At 43.7% G+C, this 17,397-nt stretch overlaps 4 protein-coding genes across 5 annotated transcripts; 1 reads left to right on the top strand and 3 right to left on the bottom strand.

Annotated features, from left to right (window-relative positions):
* The first annotated feature begins 1,378 nt into the window (after nucleotides 1–1,378).
* On the top strand, nucleotides 1,379–4,191 carry pdxp (pyridoxal (pyridoxine, vitamin B6) phosphatase). Its single transcript, XM_080467731.1, has 2 exons — nucleotides 1,379–2,183; nucleotides 3,078–4,191. Exons 1-2 carry the CDS (start codon nucleotides 1,586–1,588, stop codon nucleotides 3,422–3,424), a joined length of 945 nt encoding a protein of 314 aa, XP_080323857.1. The 5' UTR covers nucleotides 1,379–1,585; the 3' UTR covers nucleotides 3,425–4,191.
* On the bottom strand, nucleotides 4,091–8,637 carry kgd4 (alpha-ketoglutarate dehydrogenase subunit 4). 2 transcript variants are annotated; one of them, XM_080467732.1, is made up of 5 exons: nucleotides 8,321–8,637; nucleotides 7,962–8,182; nucleotides 5,716–5,779; nucleotides 5,010–5,221; nucleotides 4,091–4,783 (listed from the first exon to the last, which is right to left on the bottom strand). In XM_080467732.1, exons 2-5 carry the CDS (start codon nucleotides 8,013–8,015, stop codon nucleotides 4,766–4,768), a joined length of 348 nt encoding a protein of 115 aa, XP_080323858.1. In that variant the 5' UTR covers nucleotides 8,016–8,182; nucleotides 8,321–8,637; the 3' UTR covers nucleotides 4,091–4,765. The 2 variants fall into 2 exon arrangements, with proteins under 2 accessions (XP_080323858.1, XP_080323859.1); XM_080467733.1 differs by having other exon boundaries at nucleotides 7,962–8,069; nucleotides 8,321–8,621.
* Nucleotides 8,638–10,102: 1,465 nt separating this feature from the next.
* On the bottom strand, nucleotides 10,103–13,978 carry LOC308112145 (betaine--homocysteine S-methyltransferase 1-like). The gene is made up of 8 exons (XM_080467400.1): nucleotides 13,775–13,978; nucleotides 12,334–12,466; nucleotides 12,104–12,216; nucleotides 11,751–11,942; nucleotides 11,496–11,643; nucleotides 11,083–11,265; nucleotides 10,681–10,909; nucleotides 10,103–10,543 (listed from the first exon to the last, which is right to left on the bottom strand). The coding sequence occupies exons 1-8, from the start codon at nucleotides 13,790–13,792 to the stop codon at nucleotides 10,366–10,368; spliced, it is 1,194 nt and encodes a 397-aa protein (XP_080323526.1). The 5' UTR covers nucleotides 13,793–13,978; the 3' UTR covers nucleotides 10,103–10,365.
* A 268-nt stretch (nucleotides 13,979–14,246) lies between these two features.
* LOC308112144 (betaine--homocysteine S-methyltransferase 1-like) lies at nucleotides 14,247–17,074 on the bottom strand. The gene is made up of 8 exons (XM_080467399.1): nucleotides 16,986–17,074; nucleotides 16,181–16,313; nucleotides 15,976–16,088; nucleotides 15,565–15,756; nucleotides 15,321–15,468; nucleotides 15,037–15,219; nucleotides 14,716–14,944; nucleotides 14,247–14,617 (listed from the first exon to the last, which is right to left on the bottom strand). Exons 1-8 carry the CDS (start codon nucleotides 17,001–17,003, stop codon nucleotides 14,428–14,430), a joined length of 1,206 nt encoding a protein of 401 aa, XP_080323525.1. The 5' UTR covers nucleotides 17,004–17,074; the 3' UTR covers nucleotides 14,247–14,427.
* Between the last annotated feature and the right edge of the window lie 323 nt (nucleotides 17,075–17,397).

Raw genomic sequence — 17,397 nt, 5'->3', positions numbered from 1 at the left:
CCACCACTCACATCTGTGTTGGGGGTAAGCAGGGAGGAAAATATAGATTAGCAGGAAAATAATGACCAATTAGGACGGCTTGTTCTCTGTCCATTCATTTGTCTCTTCCTTCATTACTTTCCTGCATTTCATTTGTCTGTTTGTCTGGCAGTTTTGGGTGCCAATGAGTCGTCCCTTGTCTTGCACGCGATCCCCCCCCCCCCCCCCCCCCCCCCCCCTGAAAAAAAAAAAAAGCTAGTGCAGAGCAGCCAAACCATGACTGGACAAAAATTAAATAACTAAATAAAAAATCTTGGTGAAGCAGATGAAGCAGACAAGCAAAACACTACAGAGAAAACCCAGACAGCAGAAAAAAGGCATTTTGAGTAAATGAAAGTTGAAATATGAACATCCTCACAATGTGATACTTTGTTTTAGCTCTTTTAATAGTGAATTTTAATACAGTTTATCAACAATCATGACTGTTTGTAAAAAAGATTTTTAAAATACCACAGCTATTACAATGTGAGGGTTATTGTCACACAATGAATTCAACAAATTGACATAATCACAGTGGTTTGTCTTTGTGGGAGGCAGAACTGTGAGACAGAGGACTGCAGCCCCCAACCGCATGAGCATACAGCATGCAGTAGTGGTAATATGCGCTAGAGCCCCATCTCGTGACTTGAGAAGGGTAGTGATTACTGTTCTGGCCTCACACTCAACAGCGACACCGTTTCTGGTTTGAGTCCAGGATTGTTGCTGAGTTTGTGTCTAATAATAATAATAATAATAATAATAATAATAATAATAATAATTAATAATAACAATCTTCAAAAAATACACACTAAATATTATGTGTGGCACTTTACTCGCAAAAACATTGTTTTACTATGAAAGATGTGAGTTTGGAAACAGATGTATGACACAATATGAAACACATTTATATCTAACCACGGAAAAACGTATATTGTGAATATTGACAACATTTTAATTATCGTTCTTTTCTTGATTCTTTTAGTGGACTACAGAAGTGTCATTGTAGACACTATTTCTATTGCTTCATTCGAAGCTCTACAAAAACAATGAAAAAACGTTTGTGTACGATATAAATAAAATAGGAAACAAAATATACACATCTCATACAGTTGTCATCAAGGTTGGGGTCTTAAAAAAACAGATCTGTGTATGTTTTTCCTGTTAATCAGATGTGAACGTAGGAATATTTGCATCCAGTTTAAATTTTGACCTAAGTGGGGTCCTGGTGCCTGGAGTGGGATACATGTCATCCTCAGCAGCAGTGAGGGCGCAATGTGTTTTTGATGATTCTGCGCCTGAAAAGCTTCTTGACACACTCAATGCTGATTGGCCGGAACGCTGCGCCCTGATTGGACAGTGTTGATACGGGGGCGTGGCGATCTGTCAATGTTTATGTAGCCTGCTGTCCGCGTATGTAACCGCACCAAGGTCTCGGCAATGTGATTTACCGACAGCGATTTGTTTTCAAATCGTTCTAAAGCGCCGTTTCCACCGCGGTATGCACCGGGCTCCGACATGGGAGGCCGCTAGCAGGTGAAACACGGCCGAAACCGAGGAAACCGCCGGGATGGCGGGCGCCTTTGGCTTCAAAGGCTGCCAGAAAATCCGAGGTCCGCAGATCCGGAGTCTGCTGGAGGCGAAGGACTTCTTCCTGTTCGACTGCGACGGGGTGATCTGGCACGGGGAGAACGCGATCACCGGGGCGGCCAAGGTGGTGAGCTCGCTCATCCGGCAGGGCAAGAACGTGGTGTTCGTCACCAACAACTGCACCAGGCCGCGGGAGAATTATGTGAGCAAGTTCTACCGGCTCGGCTTCACCGACGTGATGCTGGAGCAGATCTTCAGCTCGTCGTACTGCTCGGCTCTCTACCTGCGGGACGTGGTCAAGGTCCGCGGCCAGGTGTTCGTCATCGGCTGCGACGGGCTGCGCAGAGAGCTGCAGGAGGCGGGCATCCCCTGCCTGGAGGAGGCGGACGACCCGGACGCCACCATCTACGACTGCGCCCTGGCTCCGGACGTCAAGGCGGTGCTGGTGGGACACGACGACAAACTGACTTTTCTCAAACTGGCCAAAGCGTCGTGTTACCTGAAGGACCCGGAGTGCCTGTTCCTGGCCACCGACAACGACCCGTGGCACCCCCTGTCAGGGGGGAGGATACTGCCAGGTATGGCTCCTCATCATCCCTCTGTGTGTCTGACCCAGAAGCACAGCTTCTAATCATCCCACCCCCTCCATGTTGACCATCCTATAGTCGTTTCTGTGATATTTACTGTGTTGACATGATAAAGTTTTGCCTGTGGAAATTTCAAGCTTCTTCTCTGCTGCCCTGTGCTCTTTATTTAGTCAAAGGTGCAGGTAACTATGGGGGCCACGGGGGTGGGGGTGGGGATCTGTGACTGCATCAAGCCCCTACTGATTTCCATTCTCCTCATCCTCTTTGCATTGTTGTGCACCCCACCATGTAAAATGCCAACTTGGCAGACTCTAAATGGCAGCTTTGTTACAGTACATTTAGTCTAGAAGCTGTGACGCTAAACTGAATTCGGAAATACCACCTGGTGTCAGGCGTGCCACTCTCTGCTAATGGGACAGAATTGAGTTTTTAATAATGTGGATGGTTTCACAAAGACTATAAAATCTACCTGAGTGGCTGGAGCTTTAACACTTATTACTGTCAACAAAAGGAGAAAGGGTAGGAAATTGCTGCAAAGCGACTTACTGACGTCTGTCATGGCTGAGGTGAAGTGAGGTTATGCTTTGCTCAACAGTTTGGAGCAACCAATTTGGACATCCAGTATGAGTTTCAAGAGCCTCAAAATAGATTTTTAGGCTGCACCAGAGATGATTGAAACTGTGGATCTATGGAAAAGGCCAATACCATCATTTGTATAATGAATACACTAAACAATATGTGTGAAACAGTCCACACTAGTATAGATTGACGTGATGTCTGTTAGTTAAATCACTGATCCTCCTTATCGCTGAAGCTGTTTGGAATAGGGTGGAGGACCTGCAGAGAAGCTGATCTGATCTTGCTCTTATCCTGACCTCCTGACAGGCTCCGGCTCTCTCACCGCAGCCTTGGAGGTGTCCTCGGGCCGCAAAGCCACTGTGATCGGCAAACCCAGCCGCTTTATGTTTGAGTGCATCTCCAGTCAGTTCAGCGGGGTGGATCCCGCGCAGTGCCTGATGGTCGGGGACCGCCTCGAGACGGATATGCTGTTCGGGTCCAACTGCGGGCTGGACACCATGCTCACGCTCACCGGTGTGTCTCAGATCGAAGAGGCCCAGGAGTACAGGGATAGTGACCAGACCACCAACCACAGCCTGGTGCCGGACTACGTGGTGGACACCATCGCCGATTTCCTACCTGCCTTCGAGGAACTGGACGAACAGAGCAATTGACCAGTTCATTTGCCTCCAGTACCGAGCACTGACTGCTTTGACTACATTTCAAGTGCAAAATTGAGCCTGGCATTTGCAAAACAAAAAGTTGCTATCCACAATGATCAAATGGCAAAGCTCATGTTGTGACGGAGACGCGTGTAGGACGGCTATTCTCCACCAAACTAAGCAAGAGTAATCCAATGCATACCTCGGTGTTTCTAATAGTATTGTGCCCATTTGTGACTTGACCGTTCCTTGTTGCTATGTTCACTACATAGAAATATACTGCACTCTCTTCATAGACGTTTCATATCAGATTTGGATCATTCAGAGATATTTTTGTAAATCCATGAATTGCTCTAAATTCATGTGTTTAAAATGTGATTCTTTTTTTTTGGCCAAAGGGCAAACATTGACCTATTAAATCAAAGTTTTCTTCTCCATTGCATTTGCCTGGGTGTGACTTCTCGCTCGACACATAAGGATAGAAGCAAACGGGCAAAAATAAACTAGTGTGAGTTTTACTCCGGTCTCATAGAGACGAAGCAGACAATCTACCCTCAGACAGGTGAGGTGTTCATTCACTTCAGCTTTTTTCCCCCTCATCTCTGTACTACTCGTACCAATATTCAGCTTACTTCAAACTCGTAAGTAGATGACCAGTAACACGTACTGCACTGTTGTGAAGTTTCAATGTTGTTAATGTTTATTATAGAGCATGCCACCAGCGGTGACAAATAACCTGAAGTTCAATAAAACCTTGTTAATCAGTTGCCTGCTATTGCAAATGTCCTGGTTGTCTGCTTGTTACCCGTTTCTGCATTAAGCATAAGAACACCACAATCAAAATACAATATTTGTTTAATTTAAATCCAGCAGTTCACATAATAGCAACACGGCTTCATGTTGCATCATGGGATTCGCCGTCTCTCTATCTTCATTGGTTCCCCCGAAACAGATCAGTTTACTGCAGAGAAAGACATGGAAAGCAAAGTGTGCCGGAGCCTCCTGCTTTGACCCAAACATGAAAGTACTGCAGGCGAATCTCAAAGAATTTGAAATAATGCGAGGATTTCAGTCAGGCTGTGGAATATTTCATCTGCCAGCACTGCAGACGGACAACCGAAGCTTCTGCTTTCCAGCGTGACACAATGCAGAACTCCCTCGGTGACAAACGATACATTTAAGATTTAACATCTAGAAAATAAACATATGTACATTTCAAAAGGCTTTAAGTAATACTTTATTCTACATGTCTTGTGGCATTAGCTTTGCTTGTGCGGAAGAACATAATTAATTACACACGCTGATCTCCATCGGATAAGGACTTGGGCTGCAGCGACTCGAGTCGCTTTCACGTCATTCAGGTCCGCCGCGCTGTGACCAAAAACAAAAGACATGAAATCAGACGTGCCGATAAGTTACCGCTAACTTCTACATTATATATACACCTTTGAGATGACATCAGCAGTCCACTCTCCCATTAGAAATAAAACTGATTTGACGTTGTGTAGCACAAGACCAAAACCCACAATTTTAGTAGTGAATTTCTGATAAAGACATTTGGTTGAACTTTAAGAATACTTTCCGTTGTGCCCCTCACCTGGATGAAGTCCATCTCATCGGCTGCCAGCGGTCTCCTGCGGTACCTCGCTGGGAGGAGCTGAATAGACGCCAGCGTGTCCGGTGAGCCCGGGATCGGTGTCAGGGGTACATGAGGTCTTGAGATCGAAGGTGCCGCTGCCGCGGCTGAAGGGGAACTGACAGCATTGTGTTGTGGAAGGCTGTTTACTAACGATTTCAATGCCTCTAGAGCTGGAAGAGGAAAGAGAAGAGGATTTAAGTAAAGCTGGAAATTATTCATCAACTCGATGACGGCATCCAGATACAACCAGAGATCACTTGTGTTCTGAAGTTGGTGAATCAGATTGGTACTAATTATGAAAATACTAAGAAGAATCAGATATTTTTTTTGATTTTTGACGCTCCTGCTGTTTACAATATTGACTATAAACAATCAATAGAGTATCTATCTGAGGGTTTCCAGAGAATGAAGAACATCCTCGCTGGCACTACGGAAAAGCTGAGTTTGACCTTTGGTTGATTTAAAAAAAAAGACCAATTCAATTGAGACGGATGCTTTTTGGATTGCAGGAAGCAGGACTGACACACAAGAGAGAAAACTTTGCTGATGGCGATTTAGTCAAACTATATATCTTCCACGTGGTTGCACAAAACTCAGAAATATTCCCAAAAACTAAATCGGGAAAGGGAATGACAAAGTGACCCCGATGTGTTTTCAGACTCACCGTTGGGTTTTGGGACGCCTTCTCTGTTGGGAAACTTGATCAGAGGCGCATGAGGCCGCACAGCCTGTAAAAGAAGATACGTGCAGATTATTTTATTACTAAGTGCATATGACAGCCCGTTTCACCTACAGTAAACGTACCACATCATTAGGCCTGGTGACACAAGTTAAAAAAACATTTTGTTACCAATTCCATAGTTTAAAAGCCAACACCACAAACCAAGAACTCTTAGGTTTGGTTTCAATTTCTAATTTTGAATGTACACACAACATATTTGTGAATCAAACCGTTATAATCATGAAGGCCACAGGAACATTTTAATGACCGAGGGAAATAAAAAGACAATTCAAAAATATTCCTGCATGTTTTCAATACCTTCCTGCTCTAACATACTTGAATAATGAAAGTGTTGTGATGAGATGCTGTGGAAAGCTCGAGAACCATCAGTTCATCTCTATCTGTTGTGCAGGGATGCCAGATAGGGATCATTTAAACACCCACCTCTGATCTAATCAATTGACTGATCGGCTCTTATGAAATCTACAAAGAGCCTCTGAACTGATTGTTCTCTGCCTTCTTCTTTTTAGAACAAAGATCTAATTCAACATGGCCTCTTCTTGTTTTCCACAGATGAGTAATTCTCTGACAAATCTCACACTAGAGCTCTGTAACCCTTTGTAATACTAAACACCTCCAATTCTGATGCTACATCTAACTGACTGAACTGACTTCTACTCACATCCAAAAAAAAACATGCATATTGAGTCCCTGAGCAAGACCCTCAGCCCCCACCAGCTCGCCCTCCCCCGAGCGCCGCGCTGTGTGGCTGCCAACTGACCGGCCAACTGACCGGTCAACTCGGGAAGCAAAGGAATTTCCCCCAAGGGGGATCAATATAGTATAATAAATAAATTAAATAAATCAGGTCACTCTAAATCAGCGGCGTCACACTCGTTTTAGTTCCAGGGCCACATACAACACAATGTGATCGTATTAGTTTTGACTGGTAATTTGATTGCAAAACAGGCTACACACGTATGGCAACATTAAAGGATTTTTCATTGACAAATTCAGAACAGTAGTTGCTTCTTTTGAAAGATTGCAGCTAATGCCACATTTTGAATTTAAAAAGAAATTCCCTGGGAGCCTCTTGTGGGCTGGTATGCATGTGTCTCTGTGTCTTCACCCTACAATGACCTGGCAACCTGATTAGGTTCCACCCTGTCCTTTGCCCTCAGTGTCAGCAGGGATCAGCTGCAGCCCCCACAGCCGGGATCCTCATTTGGATAAAAGTGCTACAGACTTTGAACCCATTTACGGACTGATCTTTCACCGTTTCTTAAGACCAATTCATTAACCAAGCAGTAGTAAACTATAAATAACAGATGAACAATAAAAGCCAGTATTTTCACACTGCAGTTTTTGCGCAACATACTATCATATTTTAACAGTTGTTTTAGCAGTAAGAACCATCATCAATACATTGTTATGCAGAAATCAAGAAGCTTGCAAAATTTTCACACACTGTTTCTCACCATTTTGCCTCTCTTTCTTTAATTTATTGTACAAACACTGCAGTTTGTGTGGCTGCATGTTAAAGCTAAAACATGGGTTTTTGTTTGTAAGTTTTAACTTATCCTACATAATTATAAGGATAGGCATAAATTAGCTGAAGCCACTGGCTTGAAGAGTGTATTGTTGGCGTTTGAATTTATCTATGTGGTGAACTATGACCAGAAATAAATAATCCAAAGCCTCATTTATATTATCCGTATGGACAGCGACTTAAACTAACATTAGAAATCCCGCAGGAAGCATAACCAATCAGTAAGTTTGGAACAATTGAAAACAAATGCAGTTTTTGACATGAAAACGCTTGACAACAAATTCCTTATCAATAAGTTTACATCAGAACCCAGCTCCATGTTTCCAGTCCTACAGTTCATCTCAGGTGAACTTTGCCTTCAAAACATCTCGGAAGGCAGCTCGTTAAACCGCCCAGACTTTAATTCAATCTGCTCACTGACTTTATTAGTGGATCCAACGAGCTGAAAACACGAGACTGTTTGTTTTAGGCTTTAACAAGGACAGTAACAAGGGTAACGCGGGTTTTTGTCACCTTGAAATGCCTCGCTGAAACACACCAGAAACAACCAGAGGTGGAACAAGCAACATATTAAAGTGCGGGTGTCTTGTGATCAGAGATGTGAGAAATCGATCAGTTTGATTGGAGGAGCTGCGGTTACCTGGATCACTCGCGCGGTGGGGGCCGCCATTTTGGAGCTGACTTTGCTCCCCATGACGACCTCACGGCTTCACTTCCGGGATGAGAGCTACGCTGTAGCGACGGGGTCCTGCCACAAGGGGGCGCTGCTGGTTAGACACCGGGCCAATCTATACCATGAGACCCGCTGCGGTCCACAGGATGCGGCTTAATGCTGATGGAGCAGGTGGACAGTCTGCCTGCCTATATGAGCAGATCATTAATGACGCGGGAGGGACGTTCAGCCCAGTGCAGAAAGGTTATTCATAACGGCATTTATTGTGAGTAGAAATGATGAATATCACAAATATAGCTTGAATACTAAGCGAGTGATGAGCTTACCTTCAGCTGTGTCTCTTCGTCTCAGTGGATGTGAGCTAGTAGCCTCTGATGTCAGTGACGGTCCTTCTAGGTCAAATGTTCAGGCCATACTACAGCGTCTTGTCAGCCTGTCAGTCTGAAAAACAGTCCAATAAACACGTTTACTCTTCAGAGCTGATGTCCAGCGAGTCTCCGAATTCTCCTTTCACCCCTCTTAAAGCGGTGTAGCCTTTGTAATGACAGATAGAGTCAATACGAGGCCTCACAGTGAGGCAATGACAAATATTAGACCTATCTTTAATTTCACTCCGCCTCGAAAAACAAGGACAGAAAAGGATAACTTGGTCACGTGGTCCGAGCGCGTCCAATCAAAATCACCGTGGAACGCAGCGGAGATCGTCTATAAGTGAAGATGTGTCACCGGCGGAAAAGACGCAGTGCGCAAACCCAAAAGAATAAGAAGAAAAAGAAGAATCAGTGAATTGGTGAAACACGAGCCACCTCTTCCAATGTCATATATAATACTGTGAAATTAGGATTTAGAATTAATCTAATATTCCCACTATATAACATATTAGACATACTTAATGTGTAGTATTAATAAACAGCAGTCAATCAATCTATCTATCTATCCATCTATCTATCTATCTATCTATCTATCTATCTATCTATCTATCTATCTATCTATCTATCTATCTATCTATCTATCTATCTATCTATCTATCTATCTATCTATCTATCTATCTATCTATCTATCTATCTCCAAACTTGTCCTTCTTCACTGCATCCACAAGTGTCCCATCAGCAACACCCTTTGTGGACTATATCCATCATCTCGCATCAGCAGTCGGCTCAACCTGACCTTGTTATTTTTATCTGTAAACTGTTATAATAATAATGATAATAATAATAATGATAATACATTTAATTTGAAGACGCCTTTCTCAGCACTCAAGGACATTGTACAATCAAGCATTTACAAAAGAGTAAAACAGTAAAAATAATATGAGTGGCAGTTGGCATTATGGGATATGAAGTTTTGAACAAATGTGTTCTGATTGTTCTACATAGGTGTCCCTCCCTCTGATCTATTCATTTTTAATCCTGGTCTCTCGCAATGAAAATCTCAGTATCTTCATCTCAGCCACCACCAGTCTTTTAGACAGCACCATTGTTCTTCAAGTCAGACAACATCATGTGTCTCACGTGTCTTGTAGATGCAATATTTATGATAGCTCCCTTGGTATATGAGAGTTCACGCTGAGAAAAAGATTCACTGTGCTTATAGATATGAGAGCGACAGTAAGGAATGAAAAGTTTCATCAGACAATACGTGCTCCGAGTGTGATGGACCTTTTCAATCTTGGCCATATGCTTTGGTTTGAATTGATCATTTACAATTTTTGGTCCAATTTTTTTTACCATTTTGAATTAAATAGCGTACTATAACATCCTAGTCTATATTGGGTAAAGCCATATAGAAGATGGGAGAGATGGGTGGACTAACAGCTTATATTTTCTTTATTGCATGCTCTAACTATTTGTAAAGTCTTTATTTTTCAGAAACCTTTGCTAATATTATTTTATATGTGTCCACACTGGTGCATTGATGGTTTTGCTTCATATCAACTTGGCAGTGTTTATGCATGTATGCATTTTCATTAAGTAAATGGCACAGCTGTGTGATGTCATGGTTGCATACATATGAACTAATAAACAGAAAGAGACGGTACCAACTACACACCCTCCTCTACCCTGTGAGTCACAGCATGAGTCAACATCTCAACAATGAAATAACCAATTCGTATTTTATCAGCTCTTGTTTTATTAAACAAACTGGTCCAGGGTCATGGAAAAAACACGAGATAATTGTTAGCTTGAGACACTGTGGCTTCAGCTTTACAAAACACAGAACGGCCTCATCCACAGACTAACTGGAGCCTCTTCACATTATGTTTGTCAGTGTAGCACCGTGTAAAGATCAGGGAGACCACCGTGCTTCAGTGGCTCTACAGCACAGCTGTTTGACTCCTGTCTGTCACCAGGTCTGAGGATGACGGGCTGACTCAGTGGCTCGTTGACCTGTCGAACAGCTGCTTGAGTTGGTCCTTTGTGGTGGCTTCTTTCTGTTGCAAGAGGGCAGAGTCTCCCTTGGTAACCCCCCAGCTGTCAGGGTGAGACATGGAGGGGCACTGGGGACGACCAGAGGCCGGATGCAGATTCTCCCAGTAAGCGCGACGAGCTCTAAAAAAAATAAAGATACATAGATAGACTATTAGGAGTAATACTTGTGATCTTGTGCTTTCATCCTGTGTTTTACACTGATATTTGGTGGATACTCATAGTATTTGGTGAGAAATTGACAGATATTTTTCACTGACCTGGCTCTGACCCAGGGCTTGGTGTGCATCTCCAGACCAGCTCCCCAGCTGCCATGTTTCTCTGATGCAGCAGGGAGGACGCCCCTCTCAGTGGCAAGCTCCTCAGCCACAGCCCTGATGTGATAAGGCTCAAAGCCACAGCAGCCACCAATGAAGCGGATGCCAACATTGTAGGACTCTCTGGCATACTTATGCATGTCCCAGCGGGTCAGGATCCTGGGCTCCAGACCTGGCAACAAAATCAGTTTTTGATTGGAGAGTAGTTGGTTGTGGTGAAAATGTGACCATGCTGCAATGTGACACGGTGCACCAGCAGAGGGTGCAAAGAAGCTACTTGTTTTTAGGGAGTACTTCATACATGAGAATTGCAGTGCAGAATTGAAATATATATTATGTTATTACCAAAGGGGAACTCTGGCAGATCGATGAATCCCTGACAGTTGCAGTCAGGAGTGTGGTATGCCAGCGGCTGCACCATGTAGTGAGCCTTCAGTCCGGCCTTCTCCACTCCCTCCTTCATCAGCTTGACAGCTTTGACGCAGGTCATTGGGTCAAAGTGGCAGTTGACTCCCACGATCTGGGCACCTACAAATAAGACGGACACCAATTTTGGTTTGCAGTTGTGGTCAGAGAGATCATCAAATCATCAAATTGTTCCTCCGTTGCAAAAGCCCTGACCACAACACTGCAAGGTTATATGAGGACTAGATAGGTGACACCTAGTAAAAATTACAAAAAAAAATTCCCTTTCTTTTTTTGTATGAGGCAGACCAAAGTTTTATTTTTTTGAATATTTCAAACAGCAGAATACCCACCAGCTTTAACCAGCCTGACGGCGCACTCTGCAGCAGAGACACCGTGCATGTCTCCCTCTGGTCCGATACACAGGGAAGCTGCCACAGGTTTCCCCGTCTCCTTCAGCACCTCTACAGCCCACACAGCCTCTTCAACATGCTCAAAATACTGCAGGACAGAAGGAGCATTAGCTTCACACGAGGAAAAAGCAATACTACAATACTTCCTAGAAAATGTTATGAATGACATGTTTTGTGTGTTTTTTTGTTTTTCACCTCAGCAATGAGGAAGTCCACGTTCTTCTTGATGAACACATCCAGCTGCTTCTTGAAGATGGCCTTCACCTCCTTCTCACTCTTGCAGCTCAGGTAGGATGGAGTCTGGCACACTCCTCCAGCAACCAGAGCGTCGCCCTCATTGGCGACCTCACGGGCCAGATCACAGGCGGCCTCATTGATCTGAGCTCCCTGCAGAACAACAGAACCAAGGTGAGAAGAAATAAGCTATCTCAACACAAATAGCAAAAAAAAATATATACATGTTTAAGGAGAATTGATAGCGTGTGTGGTCTGTCCACTTTGTGATTAAGGTTTCCTTTGAAATTTGTGTGACATGCCATCCAACTTACAGTGAAGGTGAGCTTGTTGCCCCTGTTCTCCAGCTTGTCATCACTGGCGTAGAAGGTGAAGGTCTGCATAACGTTGGCCCCGGCCCTCAGGAACTCCCTGTGCAGCTGTCGCACTGAAAGTTATCGAGAGATTACGTGAGAGAGCAAACATACGTGTCAAATCAATTTACAGTGTGGCACATTAATAAAGGGAATGTACAGGGAAAACCTCCATGAAAAGTGGTCTCTACCTGCTTCAGGGTACTCTGCAGCAGCCTCAGGGGTCCAGGGTCCGGCCTTAACATACCCTCTCTTCTCCAGAGCAAACACGAAGCCTCCATCACCGATCACAACCTCCCCGGCGTTAAGACGCTCCAAGATTCCCTGTGATCAGGGGTCAGGGGATCAGGGGTCAGTGATACAATAACACAGTTTTACGAGATCGTTCAAACTTTAAATGCTTTTTAAGATTTCTGCTTCAAACTGAGCAAAAAGTGAGTGATACAAGTCTATATCAGCTCAGGATTAATTGTCCTGTGTCTGAATTCAGTGCCACGTCCGCCCTTCTTGCAATGACCGTGAGTCATCTTGAGAACAACGTGTGTGTTAACAGCTGCCCTGCTGATAACAGCTGCGCCACTCTCACCTTTTTTCAACCTGTTTAAAACCTGTGTGAAATTCTCACTCTTTGTGGCTCTTTAATTACAGTTTAGACATATAAATTTAGACAATTGATAAAGTATCTATCGATGCAAATTCAATTTGCATCCATTCTTAATGACGGTTATGCTAATACGTTTTGTTGTGGCCTAAGATATACACAATAAAGTATTTTTAATGAATTCTTGTTTCCGCATTTATTGTTATTGATCTTCTTTAGAGCTATATTTGCTTTTATATTATGTTAAAAGTATGTATTTTGTATATATATATATATTGTTAATTGTTTTTTTGTTTTTTTTAAGAATACATGCGTGTCAAATAGATTTGCAATGAGTGCATGATATTCACTATTGATATCAGAGCAAGTCAACTTGTTTCTAATTTTTCTCAAGTAAAAGTGAGGAGCCTCAGCGGTCAGAGAAATGTGACCTGACATGCCAGGTCCACAGCAGCTGCTGTAGAAACACTTACAAGCCCCAACCCAGGAAACCCACCACCCAAAAACAACCCTGTAAATATGCAGTTTCCACAACTGTTCCTCTCATGTGTAATGGTGGGGATGGGAGAAGAAATCTCAGAGAAATATTGCCTGTATCAGTAAGTTTCTAAATGCCATAACTCATAGCAATTAAAGATAATCTACCAAACATGGTGGATTAGGAAACATTTTTTCAGTTTTTCTTCAAAGAACCAAGTGTAACTAGAACATTTCAGATGAAATGTTTTTAGTTGCTGACTAGCATCCGCTTCTTTTGCTGTTTTTCACTAAAATCTCCAGCTTTGATTGTCAAATTTTTTCGCAGTTTTTGTCAAATCGTCAACAAAAGTCATTGCACATTATTTTTTAAAAAAATGTTCACACATATGTATGTGCTTGTGCAAAAAAAACAATAAATTAATAAAATTAAACGGGCCCTATAATATAGTACTTTTTGTGTCTGGCCTTTTAAAGAGACAGGCACACAGAATTACTTGCAAGGAGATTCTGCAGAACAGCCTTGAAAGCGCAGATCAAACTCAAACACATACCTTCTTTCCTGGTGCCATAATCCTTCAGCTGTGTGGACCCCTGACTGCTCAGACTTTGAGAAGTGGAAGTGACATTAGATTGAAGCTGAGGGCTTCAATAAATCTCCCTGAACAAGGGGAGGGGTCTTGGTGAGAGCTGCTCTGATTGGCAAGGAATGAGTTACACAACTATGATGTTTACTCCTTCCCCTCTCCTCATCCTCTGAATGGGAGTATTGTGAGAGCATGATACTAGTTTGGGCCGGATTATTGACGGTGCTTGGTGTGTTAGTTTATGCTTTATGCTTTATTGACCCAGAGGAGAGATATAAATGGAATCTAACTTTAACGAACCCAGGCAGACTGTGTCATATCTTAGACCTTGTAAATGTAAAATGTGTTGAATATTTATGAGTGATATCAATGTCTTGAATGGTTTGTGTTTGTTTCAGCAGTCAAATATCAAGTACACCAGATTGACAACACACCACTGTTAAATTGAAGTTACAAATTCAGATTTTATTATATTGGGGTTTACTTTAAAATACTCCACAAACTGGAGCATCGCTGTTACAAGTACTTTTTAACTCCAAACTGAACTGGGATAGTGCTTCACCGCCTCATCCCTCTCTTGCTGAAGGTGGGGATGGGTGAGTTTTCTTTCTGTCTCATGCTTATGCAGAGGTCTTGGCTTTCTTCTGCATGTCAAGCACATGCTTCATCTCCTGTGCGGTGGTGGCTTCTTTGTGCTGCAGCAGATCTGCATGGCCCTTAGTGACTCCCCAGCCCTCTGGTGCGGACAGGGAGGGACACAGTGGACGACCAGACGCTGGGTGGAGGTTCTCCCAGTAATCACGACGAGCTCTAAAAAGAACAAAAAGATGGATAATGTGAAGAAAGAGTAGGAGATGTAGGAGAACTTTTTAGTCCTTAGATGATTTGGAATGTTTTAAATGGTTTACCTGGCTCTGACCCAAGGTTTGGTGTGCATCTCCAGACCAGCACCCCACATTCCGTGTTTCTCTGACGCAGGGGGCATTACTCCCCTCTCAGGGGCCAGCTCTTCAGCAACAGCCCTGATGTGATAAGGCTCAAACCCACAGCAACCACCAATGAACCGAATGCCAACTTTGTAGGCCTCTCTGGCATATTTGTGCATGTCCCAGCGGGTCAGGATCCTGGGCTCCAGACCTCAAAACAGCAGAACAAAGAGGATAAACATAAAAAAAGCTGCCAAACCACAGTGTATTTTTCAATCTTTTGATAGGCTCGAGAAATATTACCAAAGGGGAACTCTGGCAGATCAATGAATCCCTGACAGTTGCAGTCAGGAGTGTGATATGCCAGCGGCTGCACCATGTAGTGAGCCTTCAGTCCGGCCTTCTCCACTCCCTCCTTCATCAGCTTGACAGCTTTGACACAGGTCATTGGGTCAAAGTGGCAGTTGACTCCCACGATCTGGGCACCTGGACAAGATGGAGATTTCAGTATTATTGTGATGGAAAAACCAAAGTCATGAAAATCAAAAACAACGAAGAGGAACAATCTCCTGTAGAGTAACACTTACCGGCCTTCACCAGCCTGACTGCGCACTCTTGAGGTGAGATGCCGTGCATGTCTCCCTCTGGTCCGATGCACATGGAGGCTGCGACAGGCTTGCCGCTGGTCTTCAGGACCTGCACAGCCCACTCAGCCTCCTCAACATGCTCAAAGTACTGCAATGACGGAAAACATCCCTGTCAACTCTGAGGCATTTTAGACTCGTGCAGCTTCCTAAGATCAAAATACTTTTAAACATCACGCTAAACCACCTCAGCAATGAGGAAGTCCACGTTCTTCTTCAAGAACACATCCAGCTGCTTCTTGAAGATGCCCTTCACTTCCGTCTCGCTCTTGCAGCTCAGGTAGGACGGAGTCTGGCACACTCCTCCAGCAACCAGAGCGTCGCCCTCATTGGCGACCTCACGGGCCAGATCGCAGGCGGCCTCATTGATCTTACTTCCCTGTAAGAAAAATGAAAAACAAGATGACAATTTCACCTCAATAAGCATGGAGAACTAATAAAAATTGCAATTGGGGTACTGTTAGCATTTCTTTCACGCAAAAACGACATGAGGTTTGGGATGAATTTACTGAAACTGTGCAGCAAAGGAGAACACATTAGCAGTTTGCTAATCATCCAGTTTTGTTCACGTAGGAAGTGAAGTGCGTTGGGTACTCACAGTAATTTTCAGTGACTGACCCCTGTTCTCCAGCTTGTCATCGCTGGCGTAGAATGTAAATGTCTGCATGACATTAGCTCCAGCTCTCAGGAACTCCCTGTGCAGCTGTCGCACTGAAGAAAACATTGGTGTCTCGTTAAATTTCAAACCTCGTGAGTTTGTGCGTCTTCCGTCTGTCCACCATGTGTTGTGCTGTCAGTCTTACCGGCCTCAGGATGTGTGACCGTAGCCTCGGGGGTCCACGGTCCAGCCTTCACGTAGCCTCTCTTCTCCAGAGCGAACACAAACCCTCCATCGCCAATCACAACCTCGCCGGCACTCAGGCGTTCAAGGATACCCTTTGAGAACAGACGAATACACACTTAGCCCTTGCTCTATGCTAAATTTAAAAACCTGTGGTTCCGATGTCGGTCAATGCATATTTTTGAAAGGGATCCTCACACAGACAAATGTAGATTTTATATGACGTAGACTCAGAAAGCACAGAAAAGTGATCTAAACTGGGCAAATAACAGATTTTCATTCTGGTGCTGCTTCTGTGAGAAAAGCTGCAATTCAGGTACTCAAGTCCAAGATTAAATAAAAAAAGACTTATCATTGGAAAGTTCGGAGCAGTGACAGTTTCCAGCTGTTTCACAAATGACACGCATGAAAACACAAAAGCTGCGCTGAAAGCATTTTCTCTACAACACAATTTATTGATGAATGATGCAACAATGAGGGCAGTGGTGGCGTACAGTGGCTGGAGGACTTTTAATCGTTAGTTTGCAGGTTCATAGGTTTGATTCCCCGCAGTGAACCGGCCACCACTGTGGGTCCCTGAGCAAGACTCCTGACCCTCACCAGCTCCTTAGAGCGCCATATCATGGCCACCCACCGACGGGTCAATTCAGTAAAGAAATTATCCCCAAGAGGATTAATAAAGTATGATTACTTAGCTTGTTTAAATGTGGCATAAAGTTGTTTACGCTTTCATCCACAAAATCTCTGTATAACAGAAGTTATTTTACCTTCTTAGTCGGCGCCATCTCTTCGATCCCTGTTCAGTTGCAGCAAGAAGTACTTTGTAACAGCGAACCCCTCTAGTGACCCGGAGAGTGCTGAGAGTTGCTCATCCCCAGTTTTATACCAACCCAAGGTGATGGGAGGATATCATTTTGCTGCCAGGTTCATGTGTAATTTCCACATGTCTGTTTGGACATTGTGCAACGTGGTCTGCCTCACAGATCAATGAAGATGGCATGGGTTGAATAGTCACCTGAGGTAAGACCTGGAAAAGGGTTTGGTATAAAAATGTGTGAGAGTAATGATACACTATCCATCCAACTGAGAATAACACTCGGTTACCATTAACCGACCCTCGAGTCGTCTGCCATGAGGTCATCGTTGAAGAGTTGTAGGTCAGAGCTGAGTGTAACTCGG

Source organism: Lipophrys pholis (genome assembly GCF_963383615.2).
Source record: "Lipophrys pholis genome assembly, chromosome: 7".
Classification (NCBI taxonomy): Eukaryota; Metazoa; Chordata; class Actinopteri; order Blenniiformes; family Blenniidae; genus Lipophrys; species Lipophrys pholis.
The sequence above is the reverse complement of the archived record's forward strand: the minus strand, read 5'-3'. Positions and strand labels throughout refer to the sequence as shown.